At 37.1% G+C, this 21391-nt stretch overlaps 2 protein-coding genes across 3 annotated transcripts; both read right to left on the reverse strand.

The window, feature by feature from the left end:
* Nucleotides 1–1255: 1255 nt before the first annotated feature.
* Nucleotides 1256–15456, reverse strand: bves (blood vessel epicardial substance). Of its 2 annotated transcripts, XM_018665763.2 has the most exons (9): nucleotides 15300–15456; nucleotides 12797–13040; nucleotides 10648–10772; nucleotides 10021–10208; nucleotides 8869–8977; nucleotides 7059–7226; nucleotides 6755–6896; nucleotides 5416–5589; nucleotides 1256–5023 (listed from the first exon to the last, which is right to left on the reverse strand). In XM_018665763.2, the coding sequence occupies exons 2-8, from the start codon at nucleotides 13014–13016 to the stop codon at nucleotides 5462–5464; spliced, it is 1080 nt and encodes a 359-aa protein (XP_018521279.1). In that variant the 5' UTR covers nucleotides 13017–13040; nucleotides 15300–15456; the 3' UTR covers nucleotides 1256–5023; nucleotides 5416–5461. The 2 variants fall into 2 exon arrangements, with proteins under 2 accessions (XP_018521279.1, XP_018521278.1); XM_018665762.2 differs by having other exon boundaries at nucleotides 1256–5589.
* Nucleotides 15457–15655: 199 nt separating this feature from the next.
* On the reverse strand, nucleotides 15656–19156 carry popdc3 (popeye domain containing 3). The gene is made up of 3 exons (XM_018665613.2): nucleotides 18484–19156; nucleotides 17206–17314; nucleotides 15656–16934 (listed from the first exon to the last, which is right to left on the reverse strand). Exons 1-3 carry the CDS (start codon nucleotides 18987–18989, stop codon nucleotides 16653–16655), a joined length of 897 nt encoding a protein of 298 aa, XP_018521129.1. The 5' UTR covers nucleotides 18990–19156; the 3' UTR covers nucleotides 15656–16652.
* Between the last annotated feature and the right edge of the window lie 2235 nt (nucleotides 19157–21391).

Below are 21391 nucleotides of genomic sequence, written 5' to 3' on the forward strand. Positions count from 1 at the left end.
AGTACTTAGATTTAGATTAATATATAATATTAATTATATATTAATAATATATATAATTTTAACATTTAAATATAGATTCGACATTTAGATTGTTGTGAAGAAGGTATTATTCTTCACAGAAATGCTTCACCTCAGACATGAGGCCACAGCACAAATTCTGCTTTTTCTTTTTTTTTTTTTGGTTGTTGTTAGTCAAAAGGGGTTGATGGTTTTTCTCCACAAAAACACAATCAAACAAGAGGCTAGGAATTTCAGATCTTTGTGTTTTTTTGATACACACACAGTCTAGGTATGTATGCCTGTGTGATTTTCAATATAAATAAAATGTCTGCTATGTGACTAAAGACTAAATTTAGTATAATACAGAAATAGCTGCATCTCAAAAACTACAAGGAGTTTAAATGTTTAGTACCACTGGATTAAAAAAAACTTAAATTTCAATGACATACTTTGATCCAGTGTAAACCAGTGTAATTTAACATGTCAAAAGAATGTTATTTTTGTGATTTTCAAATAGGTGAACTCAAAACTTTTGATTTTGTCATGAGTAGCCACAAGTTTGACTGTTTCCAAAGCTTTTCCTTTACATAATAAATATAGTTGTTGTGCAGAACCTTAAACTCCTCTTCTCCCCAATGCCTCTCCATTTTCAATTCAGTTCAATTCAATTTTATTTATATAGCACCGAATCACAACAAGTCATCTCAAGGCACTTTTCATATAGAGCAGGTCTAGACTGCACTATTAGATTATTCCTCTTCTTACCTTGCCTGTCTTCAGTATGTCATTATCTGTTGAAAGTTCAACCTCTTGAGATAATTTCCCACCCCTTTTTCACCACTTCCTTTATCCTAAAGTGCAGACTCCACAATATAACCATAATATTTGAACCTGGAATCTTGGCTCATAAAGAAATGCCTGTGAAGCATTTGATAAGAGTTTTTTAGATTTATCTTCTACATATGTGTATATATATGTGTTTTCCAGGTGATCAACACAACTTTGGAAAATCCCAACTGGATTTTTCTCACCCAGAGTGCTGAAGCCAATACAAAGGAGGTGAATGCTGAAGTACTTCAAATGTAGTAGATTTAGTCTCCTATGTTTTACAATGGAAGCATGTTCAGAAGGGACATCTGATATGATGGCTAGAAGAAATGCTTTTAACTGAGGTCTGCATTTGTCCTTATTTTGGTCACTCCATAGACAAACTCACCAACTGATGAATTTAAAAAAAGGCATAGATAAATCAATAATCAATCAACACCCACAGCCCAGGCCATTTATTTATAGGGTGCATTTTAAAACAACAAATGGTGACTAAAAAAGAACAAACAAATAAAAAGATGCTCTCAGATTAAAAAATAAATAATAGTGACAATCATGTAATACAATTTGTGTAAATTTTATAATTCAAAAGGTGAAGTTTCAGCTGAACTCATTTGTTGCAGCCTTATATGATTAGTAAAGTCTGTGAATTTCCCAACAACATTTAAAATAGATATGAACACATGTAATGGACAAAATATAAAAAGTATTCTGATTATTGTGCTTAGTATACAAACTACTATGACTATAAATTAATGCAAAAGCTTCCTTTTCATCTATAAAGCTGATGTAATTTACATGAAGAAATGATCTTTACAGAAATCTTATTGCTGCTACTTAATTACCAGTATTTTGTTTAGAGATCACACAGACCCTGTACTTAAGTGTCTACAGCCAATGGTAGGTTTTAATGATACATCTTTAACACTTCCTCAATTCGAGAATCTATCACACTTTTTTATTCGGTTGTTGTTGTTAAAATGGAAATGTCAGATGTAACAGAAGACTGACTTCTATTGCAGAGAAAATATGCTGTCTGATTTGACCATTATTATGCTACCAACACCAACAATCTCATTAGTTATTTAATATATTACTGATTCATTGGTGGAATCCTTAGTAATTTGTTTTAAAAAGTAAATAGAAATATCCTCCAAGATGATGATGTTGTTTTACCCATGACAAAAGAATTGAATCGGTTTCAAGGCTTGTGTACAACCGAATCCAAAGCTGTAACATAATTAAACAATAAACAGTATTAGTACAATACAATTCACACCAAATGTTTAATAAACTCACATAGTGCACTGGTTTTGTTTCAAACATTCTAAAAGGACTACACTGTTTAAAAAAAAAAAATAACAAAAATAGAGAAATAAAGAAAAACATCACTAACAAAAATTCTGTTTGAAGGTGTGACACTTGAGCTTACAGTTAAAACAGAAAAATGCTTGTGTCTGTGTAATCAAAAATACAAACTGATTTGCATCAATGCTCATATCATACAAAAGCAGAAAGTGACCAGTTATGTTTTCCAGAAACAAATTAAAGACTTGATATCATTCTCTTTTGGGAGTTATCAGTCCAGGATCACAGGACTGTACAATATGATCAGTGAAATATGTTTGTGAAATGTGGATTTTTGTAAGGTTCCAGTTTCTAGTGTCACATATTTCTGCCCATACCGGACTGATACAGAATCTTTAAGACCAATTCTGATATTGAAATTTGAGAATTTAAATCAGCACTAATCAATAGTTTTATAAACATTAGATCAAATAAATAATATCACATGAATGTTGTCACTCTTTTTGATGAATTCACAAATTATCCCAGTATGGCACTGATAAAGTGCCAAAATTCAGACCACTGAGAAATCAGAGGAGCCTATGTTTACCCTATGTCTTATCACTCATCAGGCATCATGAAGGCCTGGATCAAGTCAACCTGCTAGTAACAGCAGATCAAGTACAAAACATGCCTTTTCGTTTTATATGAATGTTGACATATGCGTGTGTTCAGGCCGGAACCATTATCACATCTGTGAAATTTGAGGCAGATTGGACAAAGTATAGCAAGTTAAATGCAACTTCGTGTTTCATGGTGATACATTTGAGGTACCGCCACGGCCACACCCTTTGACGTCAAAACAATCTTTCAATAACTTTTAATCACAAAGGCCTTGAGAGTATCCTGACCAAGTTTGAGGTTGATATAAAAAAATCTGTAGGAGGAGTTTGATCAAATACAACATCCCCAAATGGCAAAAATGAGCAAAATTTTCAAAATAAAATCAAAATGGCTGACTTCCTATGAGTCTGAGGCCATGAGGCCATCAACAGTCTTTTTTGTACATTTTGGTATATTACATATGTGTTGCATTTTTGTCCACCTACGACCAAGTAAGCCCAATGGCAAGGGGGTTTTGAAAATTTCTGGGGGGCACCATTTTGCAGTGCCTGTGCACGAGACCCATAAAATACGTAAACTGACGTGCAAAGTTTTGTGAGTTTTTGAGCATGTTTAGGCCCTCAAAAAGGCAACTGTTGGGCTATGGGAATAATAATAGTTGGAGCGATTCCAACAGGGCCTCTGCACGCTTCGTGCTCTGGCCCTAACCAGGAACAATGACAACAATTATTTTAGGCTGTCTGAGGTAGTGCAAAACATTTAAATACAAACCAGTACCAATGACAACAATATTTTTTAAGTTGTCTGAGAGGTTAGGTTGTCCATACAGATGTACTCTGTTTAGTTTCTGTGCCTCTGGGAACTTGGCACTATATTTTCATTGCTGATCAAATAGAATTATTAAGAAAGGCTGTTTATTTGCTGGTCGACTTTTCTCACCTTCAGCCTGGGACAAAACACTTTTCAGACACATATATTTCTGTTTAATTAGCACAGTTTATTGACGTTACAGACGGACAGGACTGGTAACGTTAACGTCCACATAAATGCCTGCCTGTCTGCAGCAGTGCTGTGTGAAATTGTGTGTCAACTGGAGGAGGCGAAGACGACACTGTTGGTATCAATACTGTTGCAAATAAATATCTAATCTGATACTATTTTTAGTATCGATTAGTATCTGAGAATCTATTTTATTTGGCAACTCTACTAGGGACTACATTCCACCCTGTCTAATTCATTCATTTTTTTAAATGGACTTAAACTCCCTGGTATTCCTAAAACTACAATATTCTGGTAAAAAAAAATAAATCTTTCTTCCTCTCTAATGTTAAAGATCAGGTCACTGGTGACTGAGGGTGTGCAGGACTCTTAAGTTCTTTATTCCATGGTGTGCTGGTCTTAGGGTACTGCTGTTATTTCCTTTAGGCCTCATTATGGCCCTTATCTCGCTATGATAAAATACAGACACAGAGTCCATCTGCAATTGACTACAAAACAGGAACAGTGCACATTTGCAAAATAACCATGGTGCAATAACCACCAGTGAGTAACTGTGATGACATTACTGTACTGACTGACTTCAGTTTGGTATGTGCCAGTCTATGAGAAGCAGCAGACCGTGTGTAAAATAAGACAGTATAAAGACGTAATATAACAGTCTACACTGAGAAATATGAATGAATTTTGAAAGACATGTTTTATCTGTCTATAAATCCATAAATAAAAATACATTTCAGAAATGACAAAAACATATTTTGTTTGTTGTTTTTAATAATATACTGAAAACTGAAAAGGTTACATGAGTCTGGTCCATATATGTACCAGATTACTTGAGACCCAATGTATGTGACAGCCCTCATGCATTCATGGTCTCATTGATGATTATGACATGTACTGTGCTGTACTGTGATCATTCAAGAACATACCCATAACTTCTGTAACATTGGCCTTTTTAGATGTGAGAGAATCAATAAAGTTGCACATCACATCAAAATTCATTTGTTAGTGTTCAGTGTTTTGATTTTCTAGGCCTCAGTTTATCGCCACATTCATACCAGCATTTACTCTGCCAGAAGAACTGTAGCTCCTCTCATTCACTTTAATAGGAAATGTGTGTTAATGCAGTAGGGGGTGGCACCATGGGCAGGTTCCTTCAAAAGGGTGCTGTTTGATTTGCTGCACCAGGGTTTTTCTTTTGTTGTGAATGCAGCCTTACTGTTTTGGTTCAGTTCCATAATTCTGAAAAGCCAGATACTTTTTTCCAGGTGTCGGACTTGAACCAAAGCTAAAAGGAGAGTGAATATAAGAATATTATTATGCATCTGATTAAAAGGAACACCACTTCATGATGATAATTGATAATGTTGCTTTTTGTCTGTTGGATGGGCAGTAGTTTACAAATATGCAACATGGAGTAGTGTAGTATATCAGTTCAAATCAACTAATTCAGCTTAAATAAATCTTTTAATGATATATTGACTAATATTGTTAGTTTACATAAACACATTTACTTTTGACAAGGTTGTTTTTTAAAGGACTGTGACATGTACTGACATTTTACAGTATTAAAATGAACATACCAGTGCTCTATGGTGGACAAACAATGCAATGGAGACACTATTTCTAAATAACCGCAAATATATATTTGACATTTCAACCATGCCATGCTAAACACACCTATATAATATGCAGTGATTGATGATGTGTATTCTTCCCCTGCTGGCTACACTTCCTCAGTGGAAGTGTTGGGCTTATGGTGAGACTTGGAGGGGGCAGATTCTTTGAAAACGTCATCCTCCATGCCTTCTTCTATGGGCTTCATCATTGAAGTCTTGGTGCCAGGTGATTTTTCTAAAGATAATATCATAGGATAATATGGATAATACAGCTAGGTGTTTAATGTATAAATAGCATATATTCACTCAGGGATGAAAAATGCATGATCTTGGCTCGGCAGCCAAAAGCAGTGGTCACACGTTTCAAAGGACACAACAGTTATAACAGCCTCGATCCATATACCAAAATCAATTCACTTTAAAGAGTAACTGAGGCTCCGGCCTCTACCCCTGCAACCCTCAAAGGACAACCAGTATAGTTAATGGATGGAGATTCATATATTATAATTACTGGTGATGAATATATTTCTATTAGTGACACTGTTAGTTAGAGAAGCACCCTGCCACAGGTATTTAGCTAACGGTGAAGCTTGGTAACTCTATAAAATTCCAAGAAGAGATCTTTAAAATATTAAAAGATTAAGATTAAAAGGATTCTGTGAGGTGTAAGCACAGTGTCATTTTTCAAAGACCACTTAGTTGTATTTAATCATTTTTGTTTTTAAGTTACATTTATCACTATTAGACACAGAAGTTTTTTTCTTTTAAATTTTTACATTATTTTGCTTGATGCAAACATACACTTTTATGGTGATGGCAGTCACAAGTATACAGTAAATCATGGTGGTGATCATGTTGGAAAACTTTTCTTTTTGGACTATTTTGCGTTTATTCAGTTTTGTGGTGTTAAAATATGCAACAAACATTATTTGTTTTGATTTTTATTTTCAACAATATCTATTTTGCTGTTACTTCCCGTGAGTAATTGATGGTTAAATGTTCCCTGTGTATAAATGGCAAGCTCCTTTCTTTGGGAGCTGTGATTCTGTGTTGGAGAGAAAACCTTATTGAACTGTAGCCTGCAGCACTGAGTTTGTCACTGACATTAACTTCTGTGTTTTATAAATAAAGTTGGTTTAAAAAACACCTAATGATTCTCTAAATCCCGCTTTTGTCTTTCTAGGTCCTTATCAACTCTCCTTTACATCTATTCTTAACCTTAAGACATTTCCATTGCGGTCAAGGAAAAAAGATTATTTTGACTATTGAAATACAGCCATGGTTTCATTTTGTTTTTATGGATGAATGAATTGAACCTATAATAATACACTATATTTATGATATACCACCAGAAAAAACTGAAATCAAAAATCGAAAATTGGAAAAAAAATGTGACTTACGGAGCGATGATCCAGCAGATCCTCCTCGTAGGATCTGGTTAAGAACATCATCGGTGTCGTTGGTGCTTGCCATGCTGTTCCTCATCTGCATCATAGACAGCTGAGAGCACAGACTGGGTTGACGATCCATCTTCTTCACCGCCTGGGACGCATTAACCACCAACATCATCATCAACACCATCCATACAAAAACAATTGTAGTAGCTATGGTACAGTATGATACTCAAGTGTTAATACCTCCAGCATTTGTGCCACTAAAATAAAAATGAAATAAAATAAAATTATAATCTGACAACAGACCCACCTTGTCACTGAGTGTGGGGTCATTCAGAGAGTACAGTTTATTGGTGATATCTTTGCCAATGAGGTATCTAAACACCTCATTGAGGAAAGAGTCTGACTCCAGGAAGTAGGTGAGCCTCTCTCGAGACCAACACAAGAACTTACAGTTCTCCTCTGCCACAATGGTCACCTGTCAATCAAACATAATAACAAATTTGTTTTTCAAGAAATTAAGATCTGTGAAACAGAGGGGCTCTGCACTGCAAAAACACCCCTACTAGAGAGAAGCAAAATATTATTAAATATAATCAGTTGTACAGATCCAAACAGTGGGATCTGTTGGGTCTCTCTATTTAATTATAATAATCTAAAGAGTATGGTCTAGACGTGCTCTAAAAGAAAGTGCCTCGAGATGACTTTTGTTGTCATTTGGTGCTATATAAATAAAACTGAATTGAACTGCATATTGAGCGAAAAAAATCTGCCAATGGGGTAAGCTTAGCTTAGAATTCATTCAACTAGCATAAAAGTTTAGCCAGAGATTGGGGATGACATGCTGCAAAGAGCCGGAGCTGCTGCAGTGAAGACATTAATGCCACTTTTGTTTAGTTTTAAGTCTCATTACAGTCTCTCGGTAACTAGACTTTTATGCTAGTTTTAAGAATTCTAGCCAAGCAAATCCGGCTTACCCTAAGATCATTTGAAATCATTTAAGAATATTCTGTATCTTCCTAGTAGGGCTGTTTTTGCAGCATACCAGTGCACCAATCTAAGATTAATAATAAGCAAAAAACAAAACAAACAAACAACAACAACAAAAAAAACAATAAGACACAATTTCTTCATAAAAAACATCATAATAAAAGTGACTTTGTAGCATTTTCTCTTAAAACAAGGAAAAACACAACATAGAAACATAGCAGCTTCATTGAAAAGTATTTGATATCACTGACTCCACTGTTAGGGATAAGGAAAACCTCTTTCTCCAAAGTCACTCAAGGCTCACGTAAAACTGTTTTTCAATTTTTGTCATGTATGTGAGCCATACAGTTTTGCTTACCATGGTCATTTGTATTTTGCTGTGCGTGCAGACGAGACTGTCATTCTCTTGTCCACAATAGTAGTAATATGAAATGTGAACCAACAGGCTGTATTCTCCACTATAATGACTGTGGAGTCTGACAGCACTCACACTCACTGGCAATGAATAAAAATTGACAAACTTTACTCGGTGTCATTTCAAAAGATTTTTAAATTGAGACGTTATGCAAATGGACTTTCTCAACAATTAAAACTAAAAACCATTCAACTTAAAACCATTGTTGTAGCTTGTTATAGATTAAATCTACCTTAATATTTGCTGGAGTCTTACTAAGAAATTAGTTACACATAGTTTCATAAAATTAGAATACTACATGCTTGACATTTTTCTTTTAAGTATTTTTTGCCTTTATTTACAGGACAGTGAGAGAGAGAGAGGAAACCGGGAGACAGTGGGGGAATGACAGGCAGTAAAGGTCCGGCCAGATCAGGAGTCAAACCAGGGTGCGCCTGCTCAGACCACTAGGGCCCACATGGTATGCACCCTAACCATTCGGCTATGAATGGTTTATTTTAACATGACTATGTTAGACTTACTTCCCAGAAACAAGGCATTTTTACTTTCTTGAAACTTTTTTGCAGTCATCAAAGCTAAGTGTAGATGGAGAGGCAGTTGGGAATTCATATGTTTTTTTTTTTTGTTTTTTTTTTGTCTTTTTTTTACTCAACCAAGTGATGATGGCACTAATGTGGTTTGTTCAATTTGTTTATGTATTTGATTTTTGCATTACCTGGAACTTTTCTCCTCTGTGCATCTCAGTGGATCTGAACTCTGGGGAATCAATGAATGAATTGGTATAGATGTTGTGGAGGAAATGGCCTCTGTATGATACCTTCATCCTGTCACAGAGAAACTTCAAAGTCAAAACTATCTTAAAAACAAAAATGCAAATTGTTTTTAAGCCATAAATCATCATTGTGTTAAAAAAAGGAGGCAGCCACTTGCGCTGACTGGTGAAGCCAAATGACTAAATTCCTTGAAATTCCAGTTCTTCTAATGTCCACTAGACTCTCAGAATGACTCAAACTGTCAAGATGATACAAAAATTTCCCAATTCACACTCAGATTTAATATTACTATTTCCTATTTCCTACCACTAATTCCTACTATTATTCAAATAGTTCCAAATGCACTTTCAGAATTAATCTAAAAGTCACAAATGCATCATCAAAATTACTCAAAAAGTCCTAAAGTTATTCTGGAAATTGTTCAAAAACTCCCAACATTTCTCTCTAAATTATTCAAAATCCAAAATTCATGTATTTTTTTTTTCTGCTGAGATGATTTTTGGTTGCTCTTAGATATTAGGATACATTATACATAGAGCTAGTCAGAATGATAGATCAAATTAGTAAGTAGTTATTGTTTTTGCTCTTATTTTCAATATTTCTGCTATTATGCTAGCAAATTACAGAAAGATTGTTTTAGAGGCATACTCACTGGGAACCATAACAAACTATAAGAGTATATTTGTAATGTTATTAGAGAAGCTTATGAAATACAAAAAAAAACAAAAAAAAAAAACCTTACAGATATTTAATTTAAAATTACATACAATACACAAAAGGAAATAAGTATTAAATAAGTAATTCTCTGCACTGGAGCAGCTGGGTCAACAAAATTATTAATCTGTAGGTTGTCTTATTGATTCAACTTCTATTAATTTCAGCACCAAACCACAATGCTAATAACAGTAATAAAAAAAAAGAAAAGAAGATATTCCACGTGCACTTCATTCCAGTGAAAACCTCCACTTAAAATCCATTCAGGTTAAACTTGTCTCAATACAGCCAGTGCAGTATTTGTCATTTCTACAATTTGTATCAATCACTACAACACTCACAACAACAGCTATACCTGGAGTCAAACAAATAGCACATACTTTCCTTTGAGGAGAATGCTGAGGCGTTCATCCACAGAGGTCTTATCCTCAGCAGCATAGGCCTGGCCTTTCTTCAGTGTCTGGATGGTGCAGAATTGTCCTGTGAGCCTCTGAAACAGAGCCTCCTGCACATGGAGGGGCTCAAACATCCGCTTGTAGACTGACCGCAGCTCCCTGTCAATCTTAATCTGACACAGCAGAAATACAACCTTAACATGAAAACAACGAAAATCTAACACAAAAGCAAACTTCAGTAATGCTGCTGTGTTTTTTGTGAAATAACATTCAAAGAGTTGGTCATTAGTAAAAGAGCAGCAACAGAGGACAGGTCTCCTGTCTCATTATGAAGAGTCCTGGTCTGATTCTGCCAGTTGGCTAGAGGCCCCAAACTTAACAGAATCCCCCAGTGGCACCTGGAGTTGATAAAACCTGCATCTTATTAAAATAAAGCAGGACTGAACCCAGGAGGGTATGCTGCTGAGAGTGAAGGAAAAAAGCCTCAGCATAAATAAACACACTGTTTCCCCAGTGCTTGGGTCTGTATTTCAATCTGGTAAAATGTTTGAATGGCCTGAATGTAAAGTTACTGTTAGAATGTGAATGAGAGGATGGTGATGTAGAACTCACTGGCCTTCGCTTGTACAGGAGGAAGAAGAAGTGCATGAAGTTGACCACCAGAAAAACCACGTTCCAAACCATCACATCAAGGTTACACCTGTACAGAGTTGCCCATGTGATGAGGAGACTACATCCTGTCAGGGTGAAAGACACAGATGCTGAGAGATTAGTGGATTTAGGAGAACCTATAGAGTGTTCAGACTTGATTCAAAAATTTTAACTCTAAATTCACAGTTCAATACTTCTGTCTGGTTTAATATTCATTCATAAAGACATCATCATCAGAGTTTAAGTTAGCCAGCATGTTAGTTTGCCAGTTGGCCATGACTGCTTAAAATATGTTGCTAAGACAACTCAAGATAACTCCAGTGTTTTTTAACCTAGGCCTTATTTTCCCATGTTTTGGGTGCAAAGGGCTTTTAGGAATCTGTGAAGAACAGTGTAACCAGCAACCACACACAACAGGTACAAACATCCACGTCAAAGTACATCCACTAAAGTGCTTATTTTTGACACTGATTCAGATTTTTAATATATGTGTAGTAGGAATCCTGTTCATAATGTTGTCAGACAGACATATACCTTTTTATCAAAGAGAAGGATTATTTTGCCATTGGCAAATATTGTTACCAGACTACATTGTACTGAGCAGAACACAGGAGTTGCTGGGATACTGCTGCCTAGACTGGTTTTGTTTATGTGTTGCTTTTGTTTCTATTATTGTATAACTTTCAGTGGTGAAGGAAGTATTTCAATCCTTATCATAAGTAAAAGTACCAGTGTCATGTGACTGTTTGGTGATGTGACTAGGCTTGATTAAGCATGTTAGCAGTTACCATGACTCCAACATGTCAAAGCAGACATCCATCAAGAAGTTTAGTTGTGTTTACTATTTTTAATTAAATACATCTGTTGGATCTTAACATTTGTGTATATCGTGTTTTTCATTGTTTAAATGTAGGCCATTATATGGCTGTAGGTTTTAATAGTGGTAAAAATAGTGTCAGGGCAACTGACAGTTAGGCAACAAAAGAATTCACACAAGTGCAGCAGATCGTAGCAGCAGGGAGTTAATGTGAATTTCCCAAAAACCAGCAGACTGCTGGATCATAAAAGACAACAGATTCCAGCCCCCTCACCATGGCTATTTAAAACATATGTCAGAATTTCAAAAATAGCATAACACATAGGCAATCTGTGCCAAATAACACAAAAATGTAACATACCTTACCTCCATAGTGGCCTTGGACCCTATTTTTTGTACAGAGAATTGCTGATGGCTTGAAACAGATCTATGTTTGGAGGAAAAGGATGAGGCTAGCAAGCTGAGGAACCCCATCCGAACAATGAAGCAAGGGGATGGCAGTATCATGTTATGGGGATGTTTTGCTGCAGGGACTGCACTTCACAACATACATAGCATCATGAGGAGGGAAAATTATGTGGATATTTTGAAGCTGAAGATTGGTTTAAACGTTGCAATAGTTAGACATACTAGGTCTAAAAATATTTCATTCAACTGCAGCTTAAAAAGTATTTATTTTTTGATTTAATTAATATAAACAGTTACTTACTTAACAGATGAATTCACTGATTTATCTAATTGTAAATTTCATCTGGTCTTTAATAATAAAAGATACCCGAGATATTTTAAAGTTACCTTACAAGACTGAAAACTGCAGCTCTTAATTTATTTTATCTGTTTGTATTTCTCTGTAAAACCGTCTGAGACTAGCTTGTGCCAAGGGCAATACAAATAAATGAACTGTCAAAATTACTGCCACATTTCCCATAAATCCTGCTGCTTCCTGTCTCCACTCTCTCTCCCAGTAAAAGGTAAACATGTTGAAAGTGCTTTTTCCATCTGCCATTCTCTCCTTCCTTTATCTGCATTTATCAGAGCCTTTTAAGGCCCCAGCTCTGTTGAAGAGATCCCTGTTTGTGCAGAACAGCTTTTTAAAAATCCTAATTTTTCAAGTGGTAACAAAACAAAATCCTCAACAAGCTTGTGGTAATAATTTAGTGATTCTTTAATGCACAAGGCAGTTCTGATAACTGCAAAAACATCCACTGAGGATGTCATTAGTATTCTCCAATACTCCCAGCTACAGGAATGCAACCGGAGGAGTGCCATCAGCAGAGGGCACTGTGGACTGACCTGTCATCAGAAGAAGGCGCAGGAGGATCATGTGCAGACCCAGGGTGGTTGGAATAACCAGACCAAGCAGCAGGGACAGGTTCCCCAGATGGAAGAGGAGGTGGTGGGCCTGCTCCCACTCCTGGCACGAGGTAGCATTGGGCACAGCTGGAATTCCTGGAGTGGATGAGATGAGGGAGGGGAGTGTGGTGTAGAGGGGGAGCTCTGAGGTAGAGGACATCCTGCAGCAGGTTCACCTTCAAAACTAGGGCAAGGAGAGAGGAAAAGGCAATTGACTGAGATGTCCAGAGCTTATAGGTAACATGCTGTTAGCAAAGATGTTAAGATGTTTGAAAGGCAGTGGTATGTGCTTATCCTGCAACATATCAAGTTCTTTCAACTTGATATGTTTCCTGTTTTACATGACATAATGCAGCATTCATTGTTTGTTGGTTTGGGTTTATAGTTTTTGGCAGCTTGGGGGCAGCAAAACAAGACAAAACACCACATCAGACATTTTATCACCTTTGAAGGTGTTACAGCAACCATGTTAGTAAGCAATTGTATCTTCACATATTCAGCAGCTGGAGCAACATTATCATTCTTTATACAACAAGTAGTTCCGACCAAGCAATCTGATTTAAGCAATATTAACTGCCTCGGTCCTGACCGCATCACTGTTGTGCTCAAATAACGTTAAAGCACACCCTCGAGTTTAATATTGCGATTATACAACTATTACCAACAAAGCAAAATGTCTAATCAAAATCTGTTCACGTTGAGGAGCAATTCGCCGGTGACATGGCGCTATAACTTAAAATTCATGTAAAAGTTTACGGTTGCAGAAGCTACATCTGTGTGAGTAAATAAATGCAGCATCTTTGTTATAACGTGGTTGATAAAAGTAACATTTATTTGTGCAGTAGGCTGTTGATTTAGTCAATTCCAAGACCTCAATAAAGCATTAACGTCAGCTCAGAGTTCACTCATCTGGGACTAGAAAATCATTTCTTTCTGTTGCTCGGTCGTTACTAAGGGTCTGATTATTTGCCGTAGTGGTACTGGTTCCATTACATATAGGAGTCCACTGACGTGACTGATTGTGTTCCAGATAATAGTCAGACCCCATGTATTTCCATGGAAACGGGAAAAACACTCGCCAAAACCTTTTCATTTTGAAAGCAAATAGCTCCTCAACATGAACAGATTTTGATTATACATTTTACTTTGTTGGTAATAGTTGTATAATCACAATATTAAACTCGAGGGTGTGCTTTAACGTCATTTGAGCACTTCAGTGATGCTGTCGTGCTCAAATGACGTTAAAGCACACCTTCTTGGTTAATATTGCTTAATTTGGAATTGTGGTGTCAACCTGATGATTTAAGTCCAATATTCATTCTACTTTTAGCTCTGGTTTGGTCTTCACCAAGATATATCTGGCTGTTCAGCAATAAATAGGTCTACAACGTTCACCAGCAGTTGTGTATTTCTAGTCAAATGGCATGGAAATGTAATGTAATATGATAGCTAATGTGTTTCTAAGTTTGTACATTGTTTTTGGTCGGCAAAAAGGTATGTCACCAGTGTGTAATTTGATGCACTAAGGGACAGGGAAAGCACCTGCTACCCTTGCTACCTGTGCCCCCATGCTACTCTGCTAGAATGCAGGTGAACTACTGCGTCAAATACAGTGTTTTGTACTTTTATGCCAGGGCTGGATTAGGATAAATAACAGAAATGCAATGTTTTATGGCATGCAAATATTTCACTTATGTCAGTATTTCTTCAGCTTGCGAATGCCAGCGACTAGATAGACTAGATATTGACCAAGCATGGAGCTAGACCAGTGACATTAAGATGTGAAATTACGTTATGATAATATCTTTTGTATAACGGTGTCTTTTTCAGTGACAACCTGCAGATTTTTTTGTCCAATTTGTCTGCTTTCAGTGACTTTTTTTTTTTTTACAATGTCAGTATTTTTCCGATGTCACTGGTTTCTTTATCAACTGAACTGAGGTTAGCTAAAGTGAATGGGGTTGAATAATTTGGCAAACAACATATTCACACACACACACACACACACACACACACACACACACACACACACATATATATACATATATATATATATATATATATATATATATATATATATATATATATATATATATAATATATATAATTACGGGACTTGAGCCCCCCCCCGAAGGTCCAAATCCTAGGATCGCCCCTGGTGGACGCTTCTTTATAAACATTCGACTGTATCTGTTCTACTCAACAGATTTACACGTAAAAGCGCAAAATAATATTAACCTTTTGTTGAGAAACAAGTTTTTTTTTTCTTTTTTGAAACCTCCCGAACATAAATTAAATAAAAAAAAAACAGTATCTGCTGCTATAGTTTTTCCGTCTCGTGTAAAAATTGCTGTGGTCGAACGTTCAACCTACCGATTATAACTGGGTCACAACTTTCTAATTGGAAGTCTAAGTACCAAAAGACAAACGCCTCGTTACTTACCAATTCGGCAGCTGCCACTGAAATGCGAGTCTGTACAGCAGAGGAGGAATGATTTCGATGGAACACTTGGGACACTGCTGGTGACTACAGGCTGGACCCTTAAATCAGTGGCTGCACAATGTGCGTCCCACATTCCACAGAGCTGACAGTGGGAGACTAAAATAGGCAAGGAGACGAGGGCCGTGCTCCTGCAGTGTCTGAGATCTCCGACAGGAGGAGACGGAGCGCAGATTACACCCGTTATTTACAATACGGTTGTTTATATATACTGTATATGCTATACATACATACACACACATATATATATATATAATTTACTCATATTTGTATAAAAGAAAGAAAGTGAATTAACCCTCTTGATCTTTTCATATTCTCTGCAATATTTTATTCAGAAGCATACACAATGATTTTGCATATAAAATCCACACTAAAATAGGAAAATGTTATTCTAACTGCTCGTAATATATATATGTAATATGTATTCACACATTTTAACTATTATAACAGCTGATGATATAATGATATAATAACAAATATAAATGTAACTCAAGACACACCTACTGAGCCATGTCCATGACAACCGAGAAACTCTAACCACCGATAGATGTAGTTTAAAGTATCAAAACAAGTTATAACAGAGGAAAATTTTTACAGGAAAATACATACATCATTAGCCTATTCACATCTTCATTTGCACAATGTTACATTCATAGTAGTATATGCAGCTGCCTATTTATTTCACTTTATACATTCATAACATACATACACATTCAACAAAGTAGCTACTTTGAATTAAACCATGCATTAATGTTTCTCTAAAAAAAAAAGTTAATAAGTATAAGGCTACAAAGCCTACAAAAAAAATGCTACTGCATTCAAGGTTCCCAAGCACACATTGGATTTTGGTATTGGATATTGGCTTGTTTTTTTTTTTTGTTGTTGTTTTTTTTGCCTTGCCTATGTTTTGGGCCTTCTTTGGTCAACAGCTGTTGAAGTGACAGTGAAATCGGACTTAGAGCTTTCAAATAATGTATTATTTGTTGTGGTTATGTGAAAACTGAGTCTTGCACAGAACACAGCAGTGGGATGGTGTATTTCATGTCACATTGGTCTTGTTAGCAGCTCCATCTACCTAATCTGCATATTGAGATCTGGTGATATGGGCAGATCTGAGATAATTTAACTTGAAACTCACTTACCCTACATGGAACAGGCACGCTTTGCCCTTCCTGAATGACACTATTTTTACATTACGTGCCTACACACGGTGAGTTTCTTCTAAGTGTTTGGGGCCTGGAGCAGTGTGTGTGTGTGTGTGTGTGTGTGTGTATGTGTGTGTGTTTGTGCGTGTTTTCAGGCAGTCCTTCCACCCTGCACCCTGCCCACTTGAAGGAGGACATCTGCCTTTTCTAATTCTGTCCCTGGCATGTGGCAGTAACTTGGTAAGCGAAGATCATAGCGGTGCCCGGACCTATTGAAAGCCTTGTCATTAAGGGAGTACAGCTTCTCTGCAATATCATTGCGCACAACCAGGGCAAAGATCTTGGCTATGTAGCGATGCTTAGCAAAAAGCAGATAGAGTTTCTTCCTCCTCCATGCCACGTATCGGCAGGGGCTATCAGCATGTAGGGTCACCTGTGGAGGATAAAGCATTTAACAGAGTGACGAGGCTGAAAGGATACAAGCTGCTATTCATGTGCGCACGTTAATTAGTTAGGATATAAAACAGGTAACTGATATAGTATAGGACATGTTTGTCAGAGTAATGAAGATTTGTGGACCTAAGAATTGCTTGAGTGATTCTGACACATTTAGTAAATTGACATTTCTGAGGTATTAATGCCAATATATTTGTTTACATCTATTGTAACGACATATTTTTACACATGTATGATTTAAAAAGAACCTGAAAGACTCCCTCCTCTGATGGTCTGAGAGAATCCCACTCAGGTGAATCCAGAAACTGGAAAGGGTAAATATAATGCAGAAACTCTCCATTGACTGTCACACGGACTCTGTAAGAGAATGGATAGAAAATTGATTCTAACTTTATAGTGGGAAACATTATGTCAACATTAAATCATGCAGGACACAAAAACTGCTGCTAAACTGATGATGTGATACTGTATCAAAACAGATGTCCCAGGTGAACAGGACACCATTTCATTGTGTTCAATGTGCTGAGTGATTTTCTTCCAAAATCCACCTCTCCAATGCACACACACTGTATGCCTTATGCCAGTTGATATCTCTGCTTCTGCTGTTAATAGAGATTTATTAGAGGGAAGTTAACAGGTAGAGATGAAGCTAAAACTATTACTACTCCTACTTCCTCTTAAAAAAGAAAACTCACCATTCTCATATAGTAATAAAGTTGAAGTAACTGTAACCACTGTAACCTCTATTGCATGTTTAATTTTAAAAGACACACTGATTTATATTTTTGTAACATTATTTTAAATAATGAATAACACTGTTTTGAGGCAATCACTGCAATCAAGTGCTTTTTGTAGCTCTTAATGACACTGCACTTCTCCACTGGTAGTTTGGCAAACTCTTCTTGAGCAAACTGCTCCAGTCCTCTGAGGTCTCTCCATGGATCTTCAACTGGATTAAGATCAGGACTCATAGCAGGCCTCTTAGGAATGGTTTTTAGGTGTATGTTACAGGTCATTATTCTATTAAAGAAATAGAATAATGACCTGACTCTCTCTCTCTCTTCTCTGGGCCGTATGTTTTGCTTCAGACTCTCTTCTTTTCTTTCTCTTGTCAGTGTCAGTGTGGTGCACATATATATACACCATACAGCACAATGACTACTTTTCTCCATTTATATGATGGATTATAAGACTGAACTGTGGTACTAATTCAAGAATACAGTCTGCTTGTAATAGCACTACAACCCACCTGTTCATCACCTCTAGGGTGTATAAATAATTTTATCCAGGCCATTTCTGAAGATCTTTTGGAGAATAAGCATGAACTCAGCTTTTTTCACTGCTTCCTTGTTTAATTCTATGGCAACCTAAAAGCATGCAGTTATGCATGACAAAAAAGCTTTTAAACTGAACATTTCAGGAGAACAGAGCATTGTTTCAGTGAGGTGTATGTCAATCAGATTCATGTCCATTATAATATATGTGTGTATATATATATGTATGTATATCAGGGGCGGTATGGTCACCTGCCAGACAGGAGAACAGACAGCTTGTCAATAGCTGTTTTTCCCTCTATGGCGAAGCAGTGGTCCTTCTCTATGGCGAGAATGTCTCCGTCACAACAGGCCACTATCTTCCCGAAATGTGTGAGCGACACCCCTAATTTTTTAAACATGCAGTGGTACAGCTCCATGAACTCCCTCTCGAAGGAGACGTTCCTCAGCCGGTAGGCAACATGCAGGACTTGTCCCAAACACACGCCGAAGAGGGCGAAACTCCACAGGAAAGAGTCTGTGGTGCAGGAGTCCGACCATGCCCAGAGAGTGGAGCAGAAGAAGCCAAGAGTCAAAAAGGTGAACAGGTAGAGGAGTCCATAAAATCCGCTGCCCCCCATGAAGCCGAGGAAGAGGAAGATGTTGGCGAGGTGGAACACGGAGCCCTCCGCGCCGTCTCTCCATTCCTCACATAACGGGTACACCGACACCACCTGCTCCACCGTGAAGTTCATGGCTTCAAAGTCCGGAGGTTCCATGTCAACGAAAGTGAACAAAACTACCAGCAGAGTTAACACAAAGCCATCCAGGGTACCTCGGAACTTCGGAAGCGCTCAGAGAAACGCCGCAAAGACATGGAAACACATGGCCATAATGACAGCGACTGTATGAAGAGAGCCAAGTTAGCCGTGATATGACCGGAAATGTTGTCGGTAAAAAATAAAATAAAATAAAATAACACGAAGTTTATTCGTTAATATAACTGAACAAAAGCACTCATATTCAGGTCGAGCAAAGTAGCGCACCTTCCTTTGCTACGGACAAAAATATATGGAGATAACAATTGTATTAACGACCGCTTAGATGACATATGTGGAAAATCAAACATGATTTATTAGCGGGATTAAAGAAATAAGTGAATGAATCAAATTAACAGACCTGCGCCTCAGAGGACCATGAATTCAGATTCCATTTAAATGCATGCAGCCTAGCTGTCTGTATATATTCAGATTCATGAAAAACAGACCTGCTTTTGACCCTTAACGGATACGCGGTATAGATAGTGGATGGATGGACCTGTTTCATACCGACTGTATAACTGACTTCAAATGAAAGTCAAGTCAGATAGATTGTGGTGTCTATCAATACTTATCAAAACGACAAAGCTTTTATTTTGAAAATCAGCTGTTTTTGATGTGTCTGTCTCTGACTTGACACGACGTGCAGCAAAACATGACCTAGAAAAAAGTCTGTAGCGGTGTCAGCCCTGGTGCCCCCCGATTCTAGATAAGAAACGCTGAATGTTACATAGTGTGTTAACAAATAAATACAAATGTAAGCTAATTCAGTACAAAATAGTAAGTAGTGAGGGGGAAAGTGACTAAATAGCAGCTTGTATGAGTGTATCTGAATAAAAGATAGAGAGCGAGTGAACTGATTTCCTCAAATGTCCTCATTAATCAAATCCATGGGAGGTTATGAGAGTGGGTGATCTTTGTAGACTAGAATAGCAGTCCTCCCTCTGTGTACCTGGCCAAGGTGACACTGACTGTTTGCTGGATGGGGGAAAGTCAGTTTACTTGTCATATCTGGGGCAGCAGAGAAGGTCAGAGGACCCCTGGGTGTATTCCACAGCATGTCAGATATAAGGATCTGGTACAGAAACATTGTCACCAGTCTGGCCCTATTTTTTCAGATGAGAGGTTAATGATGAAGGAAAGCAACGGGACAGACAGTTTTGGAACTATTTTTGTTAAGGATGAGATGATATGATTGACCTGACAATATGCATAAACCTCACATAATGAGATTTATCTCCACGCAGTAATATGACCGGTCAGCAAGCACCATCTATTTTTAGAGCATTTCCAGCCTAGACAATCTCTCTCTCTCTCTCTCTCTATGTGTGTGTGTGTGTTTATGATTATGTGCAGGAGAGCTGCTTACCTGCTTGTAAGTCTGGATAAATAATCTGTGGTCAGATATCAAATGATGGCAAAGCGCCAGTTAGCACTTATGTTAGTGTGTAGGCAGGTAATAAAGCTGAGCAATAACAGCTGTTAAAAAGCAGATGTGTCCAATCACACACCACCTCCCCCAAAACACACCCCTGAGAAACAAATAACAATAATTAATCTCCATCAAAAGATAAACTTTGGAGTTATCTGCTAGTGCTCTTTTATTTTTAGCTGTCCCTGGATAAAGCATGTAACTCCATTGGAATGGTGGCAGTTGCAGAGATTGTCTCTGGTGTGAGTAAGTCTCGTGTTCAGTGTTTGCTGAACTGTCCAAACTAATCTGACTTGGTCAATACCAGCACTCCATTAATTCCAGCACTGAGATATTTAATCAAGATGTAATATATTTTATTTAAATACAAAAAAATTCAAATGAAATTCAATTGACATTAAGTCACAAATTAATAGTATATTCTTTGATTTTATTGTAGTACTAAACAGTGCATTGAGACCCCCAGATCTGATCTTACCTAATCACTATAACAAAATGTATAAACTTAACTGAGGACTGTGTTCAGTTTCAAAATAACAACTAGATGTGAGGACATTTTTTGGAGTTTTGTAGCACTTGGGTACTGCAACAAAAATAGAAGAACCATTTTTAGATCCAGAAAGAACCTTTCAGCAAGTGGTTCTTTAAAGAACCCCCAGAGGTGCCTCAAAGAACCATCAAAAAATGGTTCTTTCTTGTGCTCAGATATGTCAGCCATTGCCAGAAATTATCGAGCAATATGTTTTTACAGAGTCTCGAAGTTGAGAAATGTAACCATATCGAGGACTTTTAATTTGGAATTTCTCTATGTCCTGAAGTCAGATATATCAGCCGCTTCCAGAAATTATGGAACACTGTGTTTTTCATTCATTTACTGTTTTCCAACATCTTATTTTGAAAACCGGAAGTTCATAATCATGTCTGTCTGCTC

This window comes from Lates calcarifer, linkage group LG15 (genome assembly GCF_001640805.2).
Source record: "Lates calcarifer isolate ASB-BC8 linkage group LG15, TLL_Latcal_v3, whole genome shotgun sequence".
Classification (NCBI taxonomy): domain Eukaryota; kingdom Metazoa; phylum Chordata; class Actinopteri; family Centropomidae; genus Lates; species Lates calcarifer.